We start from the raw sequence: 18191 nt of genomic DNA on the forward strand, positions 1-18191 counted from the left end.
AACCACCAACTAACCAGTAAAAAATGCTAATAACTGAATGTAATAGAACTGACATTTTTATAGAGAAATAGTTTATTCAAATAAAGTTAGTGCAAAATCTTCTGATGCTTCTTTGTAAGAATACTTGATAACCTTGGCTGCAGTGTGGCTTCAGAGAGACTAAGCGCTGCAATGCATTGCATTGCACTCACCTCATTATAAAAATGCAACTTTGGATTAATAAAACTGCCTTCCCCCCATCCAATTTTTTTTTATTAAAACTAAATAATTTAACTTTAAATGGTAAAACTAAAAAAAAAAAAATTAAGCAAAAAATTTTGATCAAAGAACTTAGTTATTTTACACCTTCTGACCCCTTAAGCTCTAGTAATATTCTCCCCATCGACTCCTGTTGTTATTCCTTCTCTAAGGTTAACTTTTTTTTCTGTCCATTCTTCTAACTTTGTGCTGGTCTTATTTCTTACTTTAAAGCCCTACACTAGCACAGTTTGTATCCCTTTGTTTTAATGAACAATTAACACTATCACCTTCTTAACTGCTCTACTTTCCTGACCACTAAGAATTGTTCAATCAAGAAAAACCTGCTTACTGAATATCTGCTAATAGTAAATTTCTTACACTGTTTTTTCTGCTCTTACAGTTGCTTGTGCTTAATCTGCACCTTAACGCTAGCTGTCTGCCTGCGTACTGCTGAGCCCTTCCATTTACCTCTTGGAAGTCAGCCACTGCCTTTGTTTTTTTTCTCCACTACGAAATCGTTTGTTTGTTATGTACTATAACACCGGTTATTTATTTACAGAGCTGCTACTGTTCGCTATTGCTGCTTGTGCAGTACCTTTCTGGCACTATACAAATAACAAGTAGAAGTACAAGTAAAACCTAACTTTTCCAAACACTCAACTGTTCTGCTCCTGTGTGCACAAAAAAAAAAAGAACCATTCTAAAGGGAAAAAGTTTTAAAAGTTCCACACAACTCCTTAGCGGTAACCAAAACAAAACGTTTTTAGGAGAAAAATGTACTTTTTATCTAACTCTCATACCCTAGAACACAAAACTCTCAAATACATACATACATTCTTTTGTTGCGCTTGAGTGAAAGAATGACTGCAAAGGTAGAAGTTAATGATTTAATTTGATTAGTGTAATGTATTACCCAAAAAATGTTGTTCCTTTAAACTGAAAAACTAGGCTGGAGTGTGTATAGTGAAATTGATAGTGGAGTTTAAAGCAGAAAAGTGTCAGTGTGCTATTATATAGAGTAGATTGGCTGTTGGTGCACCTCAAAGGAGGAGTTCAGCTATCATATTTTACATTTGTTCATCTGTAAGTGACATGTTTACATTTTTACTTCATCTCTATTTAAAGAAACTCAACCACGTGTTCTTTTTGGTGTTTGTTTATTAATTGTTAACTTATTTCTTTTTCTTGTTATTCATTTTATTAAAATAATTGAAGTTGTATTGTTTTTTAATTCCCCAGGTTAGCACTATAAAGAATATTAGTCATTAGAACCAATTGAGAAACTTATTTAAATAATGTAATCATAAATAGTAATTGTCCTGTGGTGGGTTGGCACCCTGCCCAGGATTGGTTCCTGCCTTGTGCCCTGTGTTGGCTGGGATTGGCTCCAGCAGACCCCCGTGAACCTGTGTTCGGATTCAGCGGGTTGGAAAATGGATGGATAAATAGTAATAGTTTCTAAGAAGTGCTGTCACCATTAGGGAAACACAGTCTTAAGTACAAGTTTCAAAAGTACACAGTAAAATTCAAAGTACAAATTGTGACGAGTGAGGTTCGTGGCGTGATACGTTAAATAAATAATCGGGAGTCCCGGAGCACGCATGCTTCAGGCTGATGCAGGTACATGTTTGACCGTGCACATGCCGCTCCGAGGTGGATTTGTGTGTTTGGATGATCACGCATTCACATGCAAATGCAGGCGGGTCAGTCAGATGCTTTGTTCGCGCCTTGGAACGGGTGCACACCTGCACATGATCAGTGCTATAAAGGGACCCTGCATAATGAAATAGACAGGGATCATTGGATGAGACAAAAAAAGACAGTCCAGAGAATAGCTGGAGAGGCGAACAATCGGTGGGAAATCAGATGGCAGCAGCATGTGAGAAGAGGCAGAGCAACTGGACCCTGCAAGTGGAGTGAAGTGAATGACTCTCGGTGGAGTGTCATTGTTGAATAGTGTATAAGTGGGGACATGGAACGAACCCCCAGGAACACATGTAGCACCACGCTGGCATTTGGGATGACAGGGGTCTGGCTGTTCACATCCTGTAGTTTGCTGGTCGAGGCAAGCGGAAATGGGAGTCAGAAGAGGTGGCCATAGTTGTCTGCGTTTCTACCAGTTGGAAGATTTGCTGGGGAGAAGACAGAGTGTAGGAAGTAATGGGTTGCCTGAGGAGTAACTTTTGGCTGATATGGTTTTATTTGGATACGTACAACTGTTTTATTTGGAATTTACATTTGTTGACTTCATCCTCCATGATGTACACTGGATTTTATGGATTATTTATTAATGCACAGCACATTTAGGACACAAGTTGGTTTTTTTTCTCTCTAAATAAAAGCACAGTAGCACTTGCACCTTCCCTTTCTGACTGTGTGTGTCCTCATTTGCCAGGCACATCTCCGTTTATGACTATTGATGGTTTAAGGTTCAAGCTGCTTAGGACCATGGACCTAACCTGGACTTTCGCACAAACCTACCTTAATATATGATTTATAGTAATAACCAAGCAGTTTCAACTATATGTATAGGTTATTTATTTAATGTATAGTGTCAGTTAATAGATATTGTCCGTATTCCAATTTGTCAGTTCTAACTGACTGAAGTATAGGCGGGCACATCATAGTTTTGTTGCTCTAGGCAAAAAAGAGCCTCAGTAGTGCCTTTTAGAACACCGTGGTGGAGTGATGTGGTGGCAAACTTGTTCAACTACAACATTTCTTGGGGAAGATGGGCAGCCTTAGTCATAGTACATACAGTCATGTGAAAACATTAGGACACCCTTTGAAAGCATGTGGTTTTTTGTAACATTTTTAATAAATGGTTATTTCATCTCCGTTTCAACAATACAGAGGGATTAAAGTAATCCAACTAAACAAAGAAAACTGAAGAAAAGTCTTTTCAAGATCTTCTGTAAATGTCATTCTACAAAAATGCCTATTCTAACTGAGGAAAAAGATAGGACACCCTTGCCCCTAATAGCGAGTGTTACCTCCTTTGGCTGAAATAACTGCAGTGAGACGGTTCTTGTAGCCATCTACCAGTCTTCGACATCGGTCTGAGGAAATTTTACCCCACTCCTCAATGCAGAACTTTTTCAGCTGTGAGATGTTTGAGGGTTTCTTGCACGTACAGCCCTTTTCAAGTCACCCCACAGCATCTCAATGGGATTCAAATCTGGACTTTGACTTGGCCATTCCAGGACTCTCCATTTCTTCTTTTCAGCCAATCTTTGGTTGATTTACTAGTATGTTTTGGGTCATTGTCATGTTGCATGGTCCAGTTCCGCTTCAGCTTTAATTTTCTAACTGATGGTCTCACATGTTCTTCAAGCACCTTCTGATACACAGTAGAATTCATCGTGGATTCTATGATGGTGAGCTGACCAGGTCCTGCTGCAGCAAAGCAGCCCCAAACCATGACACTTCCACCTCCATGCTTCACAGTTGGTATGAGGTTCTTTTCTTGGAATGCTGTGTTTGGTTTACGCCAAACATGTCCTCTGCTGTTGTGTCCAAATAATTCAATTTTGGACTCATCTGTCCAAAGAACATTATTCCAGAAGTCCTGGTCTTTGTCAACTTTATCTCTGGCAAATGTCAGTCTGGCCTCGATGTTTCTCTTGGAAAGCAAAGGTTTCCTCCTTGCACACCTCCCATGCAAGTTAAACTTGTACAGTCTCTTTCTGATTGTAGAGGCATGTACTTCTACATCAACAGTAGCCAGAGCCTGCTGTAGTTCTCGAGATGACACTTTAGGGTTTTGGAGACCTCTTTTAGCATCTTGCGGTCTGCTCTTGGGGTGAACTTGCTGGGGCGACCAGTCCTGGGCATGTTGGCAGTTGTTTTGAAAGCCCTCCACTTGTAGACTATCTTCCGGACAGTGGAATGGCTGATTTCAAAATCTTTGAGATCTTTTAAATCCCTTCCCAGACTCATAGGCTGCTACAATCTTTTCTGAAGTCCTCTGACAGCTCTTTTGTTCTCACCATGGTGCTCACTCTCACTTCAACAGTCAGGAGCACACCAAACTAAATGTCTGAGGTTTAAATAGGGCAAGCCTCATTCAACATGCAGAGTAACGATCTACTAATTATGTGCACCTGGTGTGATATACCTGTGTGAGATCTGAGCCAATTTAAGAGGGAATACATGTGAGGGTGTCCTATCTTTTTCCTCAGTTAGAATAGGCATTTTTGTAGAATGACATTTACAGAAGATCTTGAAAAGACTTTTCTTCAGTTTTCTTTGTTTAGTTGGATTACTTTAATCTCTCTGTATTGTTGAAACGGAGATGAAATAACCATTTATTAAAAATGTTACAAAAAACCACATGCTTTCAAAGGGTGTCCTAATGTTTTCACATGACTGTAGTTGACATATGTACAGAGACTGCATTTGCCTTTTAGAACACCATGCTCTGCGCTCCAATAAACACGTTATCCGCAATACACTAATAACCTAATTGTGCTCCACTCGCTTAGAATCTGGAACCAATGTAGAAAGCATTTTAAGACGGAGAAGCTTCTATCTGTGGCACCCCTGCAAGAGAACCACCTTTTTCAACCTTTGCAAACATACGCAGTTTTTAATATCTGGAAAAAAATTGGAATTAACTTGCTTAGAGATCTTTATATAGACAACGTCTTTGCATCCTATGAACAATTACATTCCAAATTTAACATTCCAGCTACACATTTTTTTCACTATCTTCAAATCAGGAACTTTGTTAAACAGAACCTTCCAGATTTTCCTCATCTTGCACCCTCATCCATGCCGGAAATAATATTGCTCAATTTTAAGGAATTAGACTCCATCTCTACAATATATAAAAATTATTTTACAATCCCTTTCTTTCAAAGATCCAAGAGGACACTGGGAAAAAGATCTCTCAATTAATATATCAGAAAAGGAGTGGAAAGTAGCAATGCAGAGAATTCACTCGAGCTCCATATGCGCAAAGCATACAATTATACAACTCAAAATTATATATCAAGCACATCTGTCTCGACTAAAACTCTCCAAAATGTTTCCAGGGCATGCTCCAACCTGCGAACGTTGCAACCAAGCCCCAGCCTCACTGGGTCACATGTTCTGGGCCTGCACCAAATTAACATTATTCTGGACAAAAATTTTTAATTACCTCTCAGACAGCCTTGGACTCACAATCCCTCCTAACCCATTAACAGCTGTGTTTGGGGTTCTTCCAGAGGGGCTTAAAGTGGAGAAGGACAAACAAATTGTGATTGCATTTACTACTCTCTTGGCACGCAGACTTATTCTGATAAACTGGAAGAACCCAAACTCTCCTCTTTTAAGTCAGTGGGAAACCGATGTGTTATATTATTTGAAATTGGAAAAAATCAAATACTCAGAGGATCTGTACAGACTTTTTTCAAAACATGGCAAGATCTAATCAGTAATATTTTAAAAATAAGTTTATAAAGCACAGAGAATTTATTAATTTAGGTATGTTTACAAGCCTTAAATTTTACACCGTTTGGCTTGCTCTCTCTCTCAGGGGTGGGGATCGATCTGTTCTTAACATAATTCTTTTTTTTTTTTTGTAAAAACTTGATTGCTATGTATGGATTGTAATAAAATAAAAAAATATATATATATATATAATGTCATTTACCAAAACAGCTTTAGTGCCAAGAGAGCAAATGTTCAATAAACAGCATTTAAAACTGAAAAAAAAAAAAGAACACCACCATGGTGGAGTGATGTGGTGGCAAACTTGTTCAACTACAACATTTCTTGGGGAAGATGGGCAGCCTTAGTCATAGTACATAATTGACATATGTACAGAGACTGCATTTTTCCTGCTTGCAGGTCATTTCTGATGGTGTGGTACAGTGAAACAAAACTATTTTGCATATCTGAGTAGTTCAGACATACAGTATGCTGAAACTTCTTTAGTAGAAATGTCATTCACTTTTTTCTTCCTTAACTGTTTGTAGGTTTCTGTGCTGGTAATGTGTCACACCAGGGAACTTGCCTTCCAGATTAGCAAAGAATACGAGCGATTTTCAAAGTACATGCCAACTGTCAAGGTAATAAGATCATATTTACATTTTGTACAGGTTTTGCTTACATGAAATCTTTAAAAGCTTCAATCAAAAATGTACTCATATTACATGTTAAATTGACCTTTTGTCAAATATTAATAACATATTTGAAAAGTGTACCAAAATCTAGCCAGGTTAGTGTTTCTGCTCATCGTATTCATAATCTTAACACCTTCTAAGCTCAAACCCGTGGCCCCTTTGTGAGCCAGGGGGGTTGCCCTCCTCTGTTCCGGGGGAGGTGTTGCCCTGAATATGTCCTCTCCCTTGGTCCTTCCATTACAGCAGCGTCCCAGCCAGGCAAGGGCCCTGGCCATCCGCCACAGAGTGCATTCTGAGCTTTTGAGGATTCAGTCCAGAGCAGAAGACTGAGTTATACATAGTGCAGTGATTAGATACCCTTTCATTAGTAATGTTGTGTTGCTTTCATAATAATTTAAAATGTATCTAATTAAAGCCTAATTACTTGCCAACTAATTATGTGTGTGTGTCTCTCTCTCTCTCTCTCTCTCTCTCTCTCTCTCTCTCTCTCTCTCTCTCTATATTCAAAGACCGGCTGCCGCTGGCGTGCATGCCCACGGGTAATGCGGGATACAAGTTTAATGAGAGGACGCAGGATATAAACGAGAGTTGTATATTATTGTTATTATGGGGATATGAAGCGCTGGTAACACAATAAACTACAGATCCCATAATGCAGCGCTTCAGCGGCCTTGCCGAACACTTACACTGATTTCGCACGGGGCCTTGGTGACTTTGAAGAACAAAAAAAGAATTTTGAGTTGTTTCGCAACCCATTTGCCGTCGATGTGGAAACTGCACCTGTGCAGATTCAGATGGAGGTCATTGAGCTGCAGTGTAATAGCACACTGAAGGCAAAGTACGATACTGCAGTGCCCACACAGTTTATTCACTCCATTCCCGCAGAAATGCTGCAGCTTCGTCTACATGCGGCTCAAACCTTGTGCATGTTTGGTAGCACATATCTGTGTGAGAAGCTCTTTTCAGTGATGACGACTAACAAAACAGCACACAGGAGTCGCCTCACTGATGAGCACCTGTTGTCCATCACCTGCTGTCCATCCGGACAATCTCCACAACACAGAACCTCACACCAAACATAAATGAACTTGTTGCCAAAAAAAGATACCAGGCATCCAGCTCTAATAACATGACATATGACCAAAGACAACTGAATGATTTGATTTGTTATTGCTGAAAAGAACAAATTTATATTTCCAGGTTTTGTTATGCAGCATGTTCATATTTGAATTTGTATAATTTTGACAGGATATATTTTTATGGAGATCAAAATATAAGTTATTTAAGGTTTGAGTTGATTTATTCCGGAATAATATTCTGTCGACTAAATAAAAATTCCTTCTATTTAAAATTTAAATAGAACTTGAACAGAAACGATAGTTCATAATATCCACGAAGACTTGCACGTAAGAGCGGGAGTCATCCGTTTTAACAAGCAGCGTATTGCACTGATACGAAATAGCCTGCCCATTTAATTATTTAGGAATGGATAAATAAATTAAGATTTTGTACAAATGTTTTTCATTTTTCTTCCTTCATGGATTCTGGCACCCCCAGCAACAGTTGCTCACACCCCAAAGACTGTATGTGTGTGTATATATATATATATATATATATATATATATATATATATATATATATATATATATATATATATATATATATATATATACTTTATTATTGTCTCAATGAGTAGGTGTTTGGGCTTGGGCTATTTTACATTAAGTTTTTGAACTGTAATTGTTCATAGGATTCCTGAGGGAAATCTGTTTATCTTTGGTTTTCTTCTCTGTTTACACAAGGTGGCAGTGTTCTTTGGAGGCATGTCCATAAAGAAGGATGAGGAGGTTTTGAAAAAGAACTGCCCACATATTGTTGTTGGCACCCCTGGACGAATTCTAGCACTTGCAAGAAACAAGAGCCTTAACTTAAAACATATCAAACATTTTATCTTGGATGAGTGTGACAAGATGCTAGAACAGCTGGGTGAGATTATCTAGTTTCCAAGTACTTTTAATTGCATTTTTCATTTGCTAAGTTATTGTATACTAAACATTTTTATTTTTTTTTTAGCACTACTAATTTTTTGTGGTTACCCCATCAGTGTAACATTCCTATATGATATTCACACATACATATTATACATATATATATATATATATATATATATATATATATAAAATATACACAGTTAACTACAAATTGTGCAGATGATTGCAGTTGAGGCTCTGTGGGTCTGGTGGAGGTCACTAGTACACATACTTTTACTACTGGTCTAGAATAGCCAAACCAAACTTCAAGCCTCCACTGTGTAAGGGAAGGCGGCAGGGGCCAAATGCATAAGAATTATCCACGTGGAGGAGTGCTGATCAGAAAACCATAAAGGGCACCCCAAGAGTTAGAAAACATGAGACCTGTGAAGTAGTAATAATAACAGCAACAAAATATTTATTACATGTGTTTTAATCTTCTTGATTGGAAAACAAGAAGTCTGAACTATCTGTGCAGATAGGAAGCAAAAAAACTTTCCCAGCTGTGACACGGGCATTCACTGCTTCGATTTTTTTTTTTTTCTTATTGCTAGTTTGGTGACCATTTGTTGGTTGCAGTGTTGGTACAGGAAGGCACATAGCCATGAGACTCAATCTGCAGCTCTTTCTCTGCCTCTCTCACTGCTTCTATGCAGAATGTATCATTCTATGGCTGGCAACCTATTTTCTCTTCTGTAGCCAGGAATCTTTATTCTGGGTGTCACACAGCTGTTGTTATGCAGATCACTTGTCCTCCTGTGCAGCAGTTTGGACCTGCAGTGAAGCTGTGATTACAGAACTACCCGGGACACCCCCCTAACACGTCTTCACCCAGTTCTTCATTAATGTGGGGCTGCTACTCTGCAATCGTTATATCAAATGGGAAGCTCATTGCTCATTTGTTTGTGCTACTTGGTCATAATTACTGTACATCATGGGATCAACTGCTCATCGTTCATTTGTATGTTCTCCCTTACCATCAATTGATTCTACACAGGAGACAGACAGACAGACACACACATAAACACATCCCCCAAGACTCTGTGTAGTGTTGTTAAATGTTGCTTGTAATCCTAAGGAGGTTTTAAAAAAAAAAATAGTGAGAATGTTGCTGGCGGTGCTGCTTCAAGAAAGCCATAAACAAAAGACAATCAACCTTTGCAACCTGATACATTTGGTTTTGGCAATCTCTTGAAGATTATTACCCTGTTTCTTTTCAGTGCTTCTTCACTGTATGTACAAATGACCTCAACTTGGTCAGCTGTATATCGGTGAATGACTGTGTGTAAAATATAAGATTTTTTCTTTTGAAAAGTTTTTTTTTTTTTTTGTCACTCAATAATGAAAACATAATGTATGGGGTAGTCATCCTAATCCTTTAAGATTGGAATTTTTTTTTTTTTTTTTAAATATTTCATGGTTGGTCAATTCCTCTGTTTCAGACATGCGTCGAGATGTCCAGGAGATCTTTCGCATGACCCCCCATGAGAAACAAGTCATGATGTTCAGTGCTACCTTGAGCAAGGAGATACGACCTGTGTGCCGCAAGTTTATGCAAGACGTAAATACCCTTCTTCTAGCTTCTTTATTCAGAGTTCAAGTTCCTGCTTCTCATCCTCTCCCACTCCTGGCAACTCCACTTGCCTGAAGATATAGCCTGCAAACCCTCTGCAGTTGCTGAAAAAAGAGCGTGAGCAAGCAAGGAAAGAGATAAAGTGGCTTCCAACTCCTGACTTCTGCAGCCAAGACATCCAGCAACAAAATGATCTTTAATAGTTGGCCATTTTTATACTTTATAACATCTATTCACTTCCACTTGCACTACATGATGCATAATAAAATCAGCAGAGTAATTCAGGAAGCTAAAGCATAGTTTTTTCAAGCCTTCTCAGTCATTTAATCAAGCAAGATCTATGTCATATTTTCAATTTGCAAAAGATAAAACGATAATAGTGCCTTCACCAGAAAATTCAACTGCAGAGTAATTACCACAGACATTATTACATGTTCTGTCAGCATCAGATAAAACTGTTTTGTCTAGTGTTTTAATTTGAAATTTAGCTTTTTTCCATTCTGAACCCTGATACAAGCCTCAGTGGCTAAACAAGAACCCATGTATGCAGTAAAGAAAGATTATGATGAGTATCAGTGAAGATAAATCGAGCCAAACTTAACTGGAGTTTAAAAAAAAAAAGTGGCAAACTTTTTTTGCTTCTCTATAAAGGTTTTTGATCAAAATGTTTTACTCAGCATGAAAGTCAAAACTCTTTTTATTTTAAAACCCAAAATTGTTATGGACTCAGATTTAAGTATAAGAAGTTTTTCTCGTCTTACTAATTGTATCTGACCTTCATATGCTCTGCAGATAAAGCTTGTAGTCTCTGTTCCATCCATTTTTCTGGACTTGCTTATTCCTTTAAAGGTTTGCAAGGAGCCAGGGCCTATCCGTGTAGCATTAGCAGCAAGGCAAAACCAAACCTTGGTTGGAATGCCAGTCCATCACTGGGCAGTTTTTAATCATCTTCATTTAAATGAAGTTTTATCCAATTTGCATTTGAAAACTCCAAACATAGTAAATTTGCTGAAAAGATAATTTTCTCTGCAGCTTTTTAGTATCCCTGTTTAAAGCAGCAATTTTAAAAGGTGTGTCGATTAAACAAACTAGAACACTTTTTTTTTCATTTAATTATTCAGACAGATACATACTGAAGCATTTCTTGTGTCAGAACAACTTATTTTAAAAAAAAAAAACTTTCTGCAGTCTTACTTCTGCTCTGGTGAAGGGTATTATTATCTTTTGTTGTACAGGTGTACGTACATAATCAAAAAATCAATATCACATTTTACATGGGGGTTTAAAATTGAAAAGATCCCCCTCAGTCCTCTTTTTTTTTTAAAAAAAAAAAAATCAGAACTATAATTTGTTCAGCAGCAGTACATCGACTTAGTGGGAGGTCTGCACATGTCTTGCTTATGGAAATAATGAAATTTAGCTATTTTTGGCCCCACCATTTGTCCTTTTGATTTATGAAAAAAATTTTGCCACTTGCAAGTTTTGAAGAAGGCATAAGCTGTATGTTCCATTTAGTTGTTATCAGCATTACATACACAATAACAAGAACTTGCAGAAATACCCATTGATTTATGGACTCCCTTCTCTCTCACTATATATGGCGCTTTCCTTCCCTGGCACAACTTGCCACATCATTAAAACAATACAAGAAAAACATGAAATATTTATTTCCATAAGTACACACACAAAAAAAGATCTCCAGGAATTGGCATCAGTTGTTGCAGCTTGTGAACCCAAGTGAAAGAACCTACAGCACCTGATGACACCCAAAGATGACCTGCAGCCTGAGAAGCTGACCACCATCAAGACGAACAGGAAAGACCTGAAGCAGAGTTCGTCATTGGCAGAGCAAAGAGTGTGGGGAGAGCGAATGGAAAAAGTTCTACAAGATCATTTATCCTTTTTATTTTACATATGCAGGGTTGTTCCAAAGAAAACGTGGTAGTGCTGAGTTTGACTTTCCTAGTATAATTTACAACATGACTGTTTATTTACTTGTTTAAAAAATATAAGTAACATTTCCCCAAACAATTCAATATATTTTAAGTCATAGTTAATAGGTAGTGAATAATAGATGTAGTTCCTAACTCTGAAACTAAACGAATAAGTGATTTTTTTTGTGAACAATTATTTACATATAGAGTAGCTCATAAAATATCATGAATTTTAAAAGTAGTTTGATTGGCTACAACTTTTTCAGCCTTGTCAGGGTACAAGTTTAATATCCTTGCCTTGTATCTATACCTTAAGTGTTTTAAGTTGACATTATTTGAACAACTATTTCATAAATAGCATTTGTATCCATTAATATTACTAGAAAACACTTAAAAATATAAAATTCAGAGACAAGGACAAAATTGAATTGAATTCTTTAGTTATCTAATAGTATGAATATTGTAGGCTTACCCAGATGGTTCTGTATAGTTTTTTGGGTATCAGTGTCATGCAGTATTTTTGTATGCTATCTGCACAGAGGGTGTAAGCCAGTAAAGTAATATAAATAGGCATTTTCCTTATATGATACCACCTTTTTCATTTGCCAAAAAAATTCACTGAAATTGTAACAAAATGGCACAGTATCTATCATTGTTTAAGCAATATTGTTTTTTTAAAAAAAAAAAGCTCCAATTCCATTTACACCCTTGGTCTGATTTACTTACTGATCTACTTATCTAGTAAATCAGATTTAGTTCTTTTAAGAAGTGATGAACACATTTATTAAAAACAATGTTCTCAGAACAACGTATGTAGAATTGTACACTTGACTACAGGCAGTTCCTTTTTAGTCAGTCAGTCCTTCACTTGAGTTTAAAGGAAAAACTTAATGAGAAAAAAAAACACCAAATGAATGTTAATGAGATTTAATTTGGTCCTGATGTAAGTGGTTGAATTTTAACATTTAACTTGTTCAGTTAGAAGATAAGATAGATGTTGAATGTACATGATTTAGAAATGTTCTTTACATACCCTTGCAATCCCTCCCCAGTCTCATCTTTATCAGGGTTTTTCTTTAGTGTATTATATATAATAAGTCACGTAGTACATTTGGCAGTGTTGTGAAGTTTAAGTAGGGTGGGGGGTTTAGAAGTTTGGTTTACAAGTCAAATATGGGGTGGGGGGCGCCGCTCTCTTAACACTTCCTCTTCTGCCCTCAGCCTATGGAGATTTTTGTGGATGATGAGACTAAACTGACTCTACATGGACTTCAGCAGTACTATGTGAAATTGAAGGACAACGAAAAGAACCGCAAACTGTTTGACCTTCTTGATGTATTAGAGTTCAATCAAGTAAGTTTTTAAGATCTGGGTTTATATGCTGGGTAAATGGTGATGGCGTTTTGTAAATTCTAATAGCTGTTAGAAAGAAGAATGGCTGTTTGGAAAGCCATATCACAAGTTACCTGTTTTTAAAATGCACATGCAAAGTTAATTAGAAGCACAAAGAAAATATTTTATAATAAACCTCCAGGCATTCTTGGTAATAATGTGCCTCTTGAAGCTAATTTTGTTATGTTTATAAGTAAATATTTAGTTTAGTATTGACAAATGGTTGCTATTTTTTTCTTTTTGCATGTTTGTATCACAAACATTGCCTCATAATTTCTAGGTTGTCATCTTTGTGAAGTCTGTCCAGAGATGTGTGGCTCTAGCACAGCTGCTGGTGGAACAAAATTTCCCTGCAATAGCTATCCACAGAGGAATGCCCCAGGAGGAGAGGTGAGTATTTAAAAATATCTCTGAATTTTTTTTTTTTTTTTTCAAGTAACACATTTGGTTCCAAAACTGAACAAATAGTATGTATAATCTAACATTCTGGGCAATATGCCTGAGAAGTGCTTATTTGGTTTGTTGTGTAGAAAACAGATATTCACTCATTAATAGCAATCAGATATTTGTGTACAAGAAAGAAATGTGTTCAGCGAATAAGTAACAGATTAGGTCACAAGATAAAGCCAATAACCTTAACTGAATTAGGTGGTCTGATTTTTACTCTCTGTTTACAACATTGTCCACTTATTAGGCTTTACAGTTTCACTTTTAGCAATATGTTATTGTTAGACAACAAGTCTTCATCTATTCTTTGGAACAGTTGACCTTTTCAATTTTAGAATGTAGTTATCTGTCCTATAATCACTCGCCTCTCATATTTAGATTTGATTTTTTTTTTTTTTTTTGGCGAGTCACTTTGGAAAAAGATCTGCCAAATTAGTAATTAACTCTGATCACTGCAATACAATTTTAGTATGTGTTTAGTAATTGTTCCACTTGTTTGTATTGACAGCATAAGACTAGTAGATAAAATCTAAATTTCTGAGTTTTAGGGAAATCATGCTAACAATATACTAGAGCTGCAATTAACGATTATTTTTAATAATCTGTTGATTTATTTTATTCATTTAATCAATTAGGGATTCTGCTTGGACTGGTACTTAAGTTTCTTCGCAGCCATTTTTTCTAAGCACATACATGCTAATGTTACACGTGAATACAAGCTTGTAATGCAGCACCATGATTTAGCGAATGACCGCAGTACAAAAAAAAAAACACAAATATGGCAAGCGAAAATCTGAACATGTACTAGCTAGTGGCTAATGGCACGTATTTGTAGTCGCCCATCAGAAAACTCTGTCTCATGTGCTAGTGTTTTAATTGCTGTTGCATTGTAGAGGGCTGGACTATGACTAGCAAACATTGTGTTCATATAATGTACCTGTATCACATAACACTAAAGTGACATTTAACTTACTGGGGCGACGGCAAGTCTAACTCTTCCACAGAGCCTGTATCGGTATGTTTTATGTTCAAATGTTTGTGCTTCTCCGGTGAACTCTTGTGCCATAACAAGCCAGACCTACAAATTTTGCAACTAACAACCTTTTTCTCTGTATTCAGTAAAAAAAGTTTTATTTCATGCCACAATGTACTACGCCTAGTGACAATTTTTTGCCAATGTTTTTAATAATCGATTATTGTTGATAATATTTATTAGTTATTACAGCTCTACAATATGCATGTCCAGTTGACAACCACGGAGAGTAAAACAAATATCAGTTAACAATGTTACTGCAGAAGATAAGCCCGGTGGAGCAGTTTCAGATAGCCTAGGAATGCACAATAAATCGGTCTTTGCATTGATATTCACTGATAATGAAGTAAGAATAACCTTTTAACACAGAGTGAGTACAATGTGCTCAATTAGTATGATAATACATTGGCTATTTACTAAGTACCATGAAATTTGCTTGTTTACAAACTCTGCACTTTTTTTGGTTACAGTTTTATCTGTATTGTCGTTTTTCACTATGAATGCCAATGACAACAAAATAATAAAATCCAAAACATTTTATATGAATGTTTTGTATTCTTTAATTTTTTTTTCAAATAACTAAATTAATAGACTTTAAAAGGCACCACTTGCAAAAGTATGCTTTAACCAAATAACAAATCTTCATTGATTACAGGACAGATTGATGCTGTTTTCTCGATGTTGCAGTTGTTATATTAATAATTGGGGCATGTTGGGGCATTCATGTTTCAATCACACATTTCATTTAATCTTTAAATGAAAAGAAATGTATCTATGGAAGTAAAGTTTAAAACATAACACATTCTATACATTTTATTGTAATAATAATTTATTTGCTAACTTTAATAAGCTTGAAGAAAATAAAATAATCATGCCTTTTAAATAAATAATAGGTAACTTTGACCATACGCTTATCCAAATATGTTTTAAAAATTGTCACTTTCTGCCTTGTCTTATGTCAATAAATGCTTCCTGGTTTGTGTCTTAAATACACCTGTCTATAATTTTACACATGTCTTAATTGTGTGAGTCAGTCTGGAATTTCAAAAGGCAAGTTCCTTTCAATTGTGTAAAAAAAAAAAATGTAGAAAAATTAACCAAATTGGTAAGTGGTGCTAGTAAAGCCACTGTATTACCAGTGAGTAAAAAGAACTATGAGTCTTGGAGAGTGTGGTGAAATACACTTTATTCATGTATATATTGTGTAACAAAAGACGCTATATAGGCACCTGACCTGACACAGATTCACACTGGAGGCACGTATAAAATACATAATCTTTTATTTTTCTTCACCTGTGGGGCACGTCTTCCCTGTAATCCTCCACAGGCACAACACAGTCCCAAGTGTACAAGCACCACCAAACACACCACACACTTTCTTCTCCTTTCTCTTCCACCACCACCACTCCAAGTTTAGTCCTCCTCCTCCCGACTCTGGCCAATGAGTGGTGGTTGCTGGCACTTTTTATTAGGTACCTGGTGCTTGATTACCGAAATCCGGCTGCACTTCCGGGTGTAGCGAAACTAGTGCCCAAAAGGGGCTAGCATCTTCTGCTGCAGCACCCCCTGGCAGCGCCTGCGGAACCCAACAGGGCTGAACCAAACTCCCATGAAGCCCTGCAGGCGTCGGAGACACTGCTGCATCCCAGGGAGGCTGCCATCTAGCTTCCAGGGGGAGATATTGAGTATTCCCATGTTTGCTCCCCTGGAACATATGCTGCGGGGGCATCCCGGCCGGGCATGGACCCCAGCCATCCGTCACAGTTGTTATATATTGACATCTATTGTCGGGTATTCTCCATGTATATATTTGTCTTTCTTGAGTTGCACAGATGCAAGTTGTCTCGATTTTATGTATCTGTTAATCCTTTACTCTGTAAAAGTTGCACCTTAGTGACATGAAGACCAAGGGTATTTCAAGTGAATTTTGCAACATAATTTTGTCAGCTCGTTTTAGCTATTTAATTTTTGGCAGTCTCAACAGTTCAGTTTAACCTGCATGATTTTACTGAAGTGATTAATTATTTTCCCTGAAAAATGTTTTCCTTCATCTAGGGATATCAGAAGCATCTATATTTTGATAGCAAGCCAGTGCCAAAGTTCTGAAAATGTAACAGTAACAGATTTTTTTACTGTATCGGTAGTACTGAGAAAATGGCATTACTACTTTTGTCCCACTATGGAATTAACTCAGAAACACTTTTTTTTTTAACTTGTATTTTTACAAATTTAATTTAATAAACACTGCATTTGTGCCATACTTTTGTTTTTTAAGGCAAAGTAATATTAATTAGTATAACCTGCTAGTAAAAGCACACATATATATTGGAGAATTATATATAGAAGAATGTAATGCTGTCTCACAGTTATAAATTTGTTGAGGACAGGTAATGACAGTTAATTTTCTAATTCTGGATTTATTCATAGGAATTATCAGTAACAAAGTCTGATTGCTCATACAGGAAACATTGCAAACAGCAAAACAAAGGCTGTTCAACAGGAGTTCTGAAATAAAATATTAATGTAAAAGTAATGTTATATTTATCACAGGAAGCTCTGAAATTTGGACACGTAAAAAATGGAAGGATGAATTTTTAAAAAAATAAGCACTTTGAGTTAATTTGACACTTTAATTAAATATTAAATTTTTATGTAATTTTTTTTAACCAACTAATGATGCAACTTTGTAAAGTTCACAGTAACAAATGTTAAAAACCTAGCAGAGTGGTTCTCTCGCAAACCATACCATAAAAGCATGTTGTTACAAAAACAGCTTTAAAGTGTTTATTTGTTTAAATGGAAGTATCTGTAATTATCTTTTGAATTCAATAGTACATATACAATAATATTTACATTTTTTTTTAGTATGATTTTTTTTTAATATTGTTTTTCAGCTACTGGAGAGAGAAGGTCAGAGAATAAATTTAAAATGTGTGCATGCTAAGATCATTTGGGTAGTTCATGATTATATCATTCTTAATAAACGTTTTGCTGAAATCCTCCACAAAGTTTTGAAGTATCCCATATGTTATTACACTGTTTTGGGGTCATTGGGGGAGGAGTCACATCTCTGCCACATTTTAAAATTCAGACCCTGCATTGTTTTTTTTTTGATCTTTGAGTGCCAATATTACGTTTATTTTATATTGTACAGGTACTCCTCACTTTACGATCGAGTTCCGTTCCTACGGCTACGTGGTTAAACGAATTGGTCGATAAGCGAGGAGCTTGCGCCTGGAGTTTTTATGCATTTTTTCCATATGCCTTGCATACACTTATCTGTCACTTCATCCCAAGCTGATTTAATGTTTTTAATGCAATCTAAAATACTATACGATTTCCAAAAATCAGAAAGGGTTGCTACATCATTTTCTGTTGCTGCTACAGCTTGGGGAAAAAGTTGTGCGCAAATAAAGCGCTTTGAACGTAGCT

At 36.5% G+C, this 18191-nt stretch overlaps 1 protein-coding gene across 1 annotated transcript in view; it reads left to right on the top strand.

Annotated features, from left to right (window-relative positions):
• The window catches only part of ddx39b (DEAD (Asp-Glu-Ala-Asp) box polypeptide 39B), a 55088-nt gene that overhangs the window by 10317 nt on the left and 26580 nt on the right, over nucleotides 1–18191 (top strand). Inside the window, exons 4-8 of the mRNA XM_039768701.1 lie at nucleotides 6204–6296; nucleotides 8153–8336; nucleotides 9823–9941; nucleotides 13109–13240; nucleotides 13560–13669. Coding sequence (XP_039624635.1) covers nucleotides 6204–6296; nucleotides 8153–8336; nucleotides 9823–9941; nucleotides 13109–13240; nucleotides 13560–13669 — 638 coding nt within the window. The remainder of the gene's footprint in view (nucleotides 1–6203; nucleotides 6297–8152; nucleotides 8337–9822; nucleotides 9942–13108; nucleotides 13241–13559; nucleotides 13670–18191) is intronic.

The sequence above is a fragment of the Polypterus senegalus genome, chromosome 11 (genome assembly GCF_016835505.1).
Source record: "Polypterus senegalus isolate Bchr_013 chromosome 11, ASM1683550v1, whole genome shotgun sequence".
Taxonomy (NCBI): Eukaryota; Metazoa; Chordata; class Cladistia; order Polypteriformes; family Polypteridae; genus Polypterus; species Polypterus senegalus.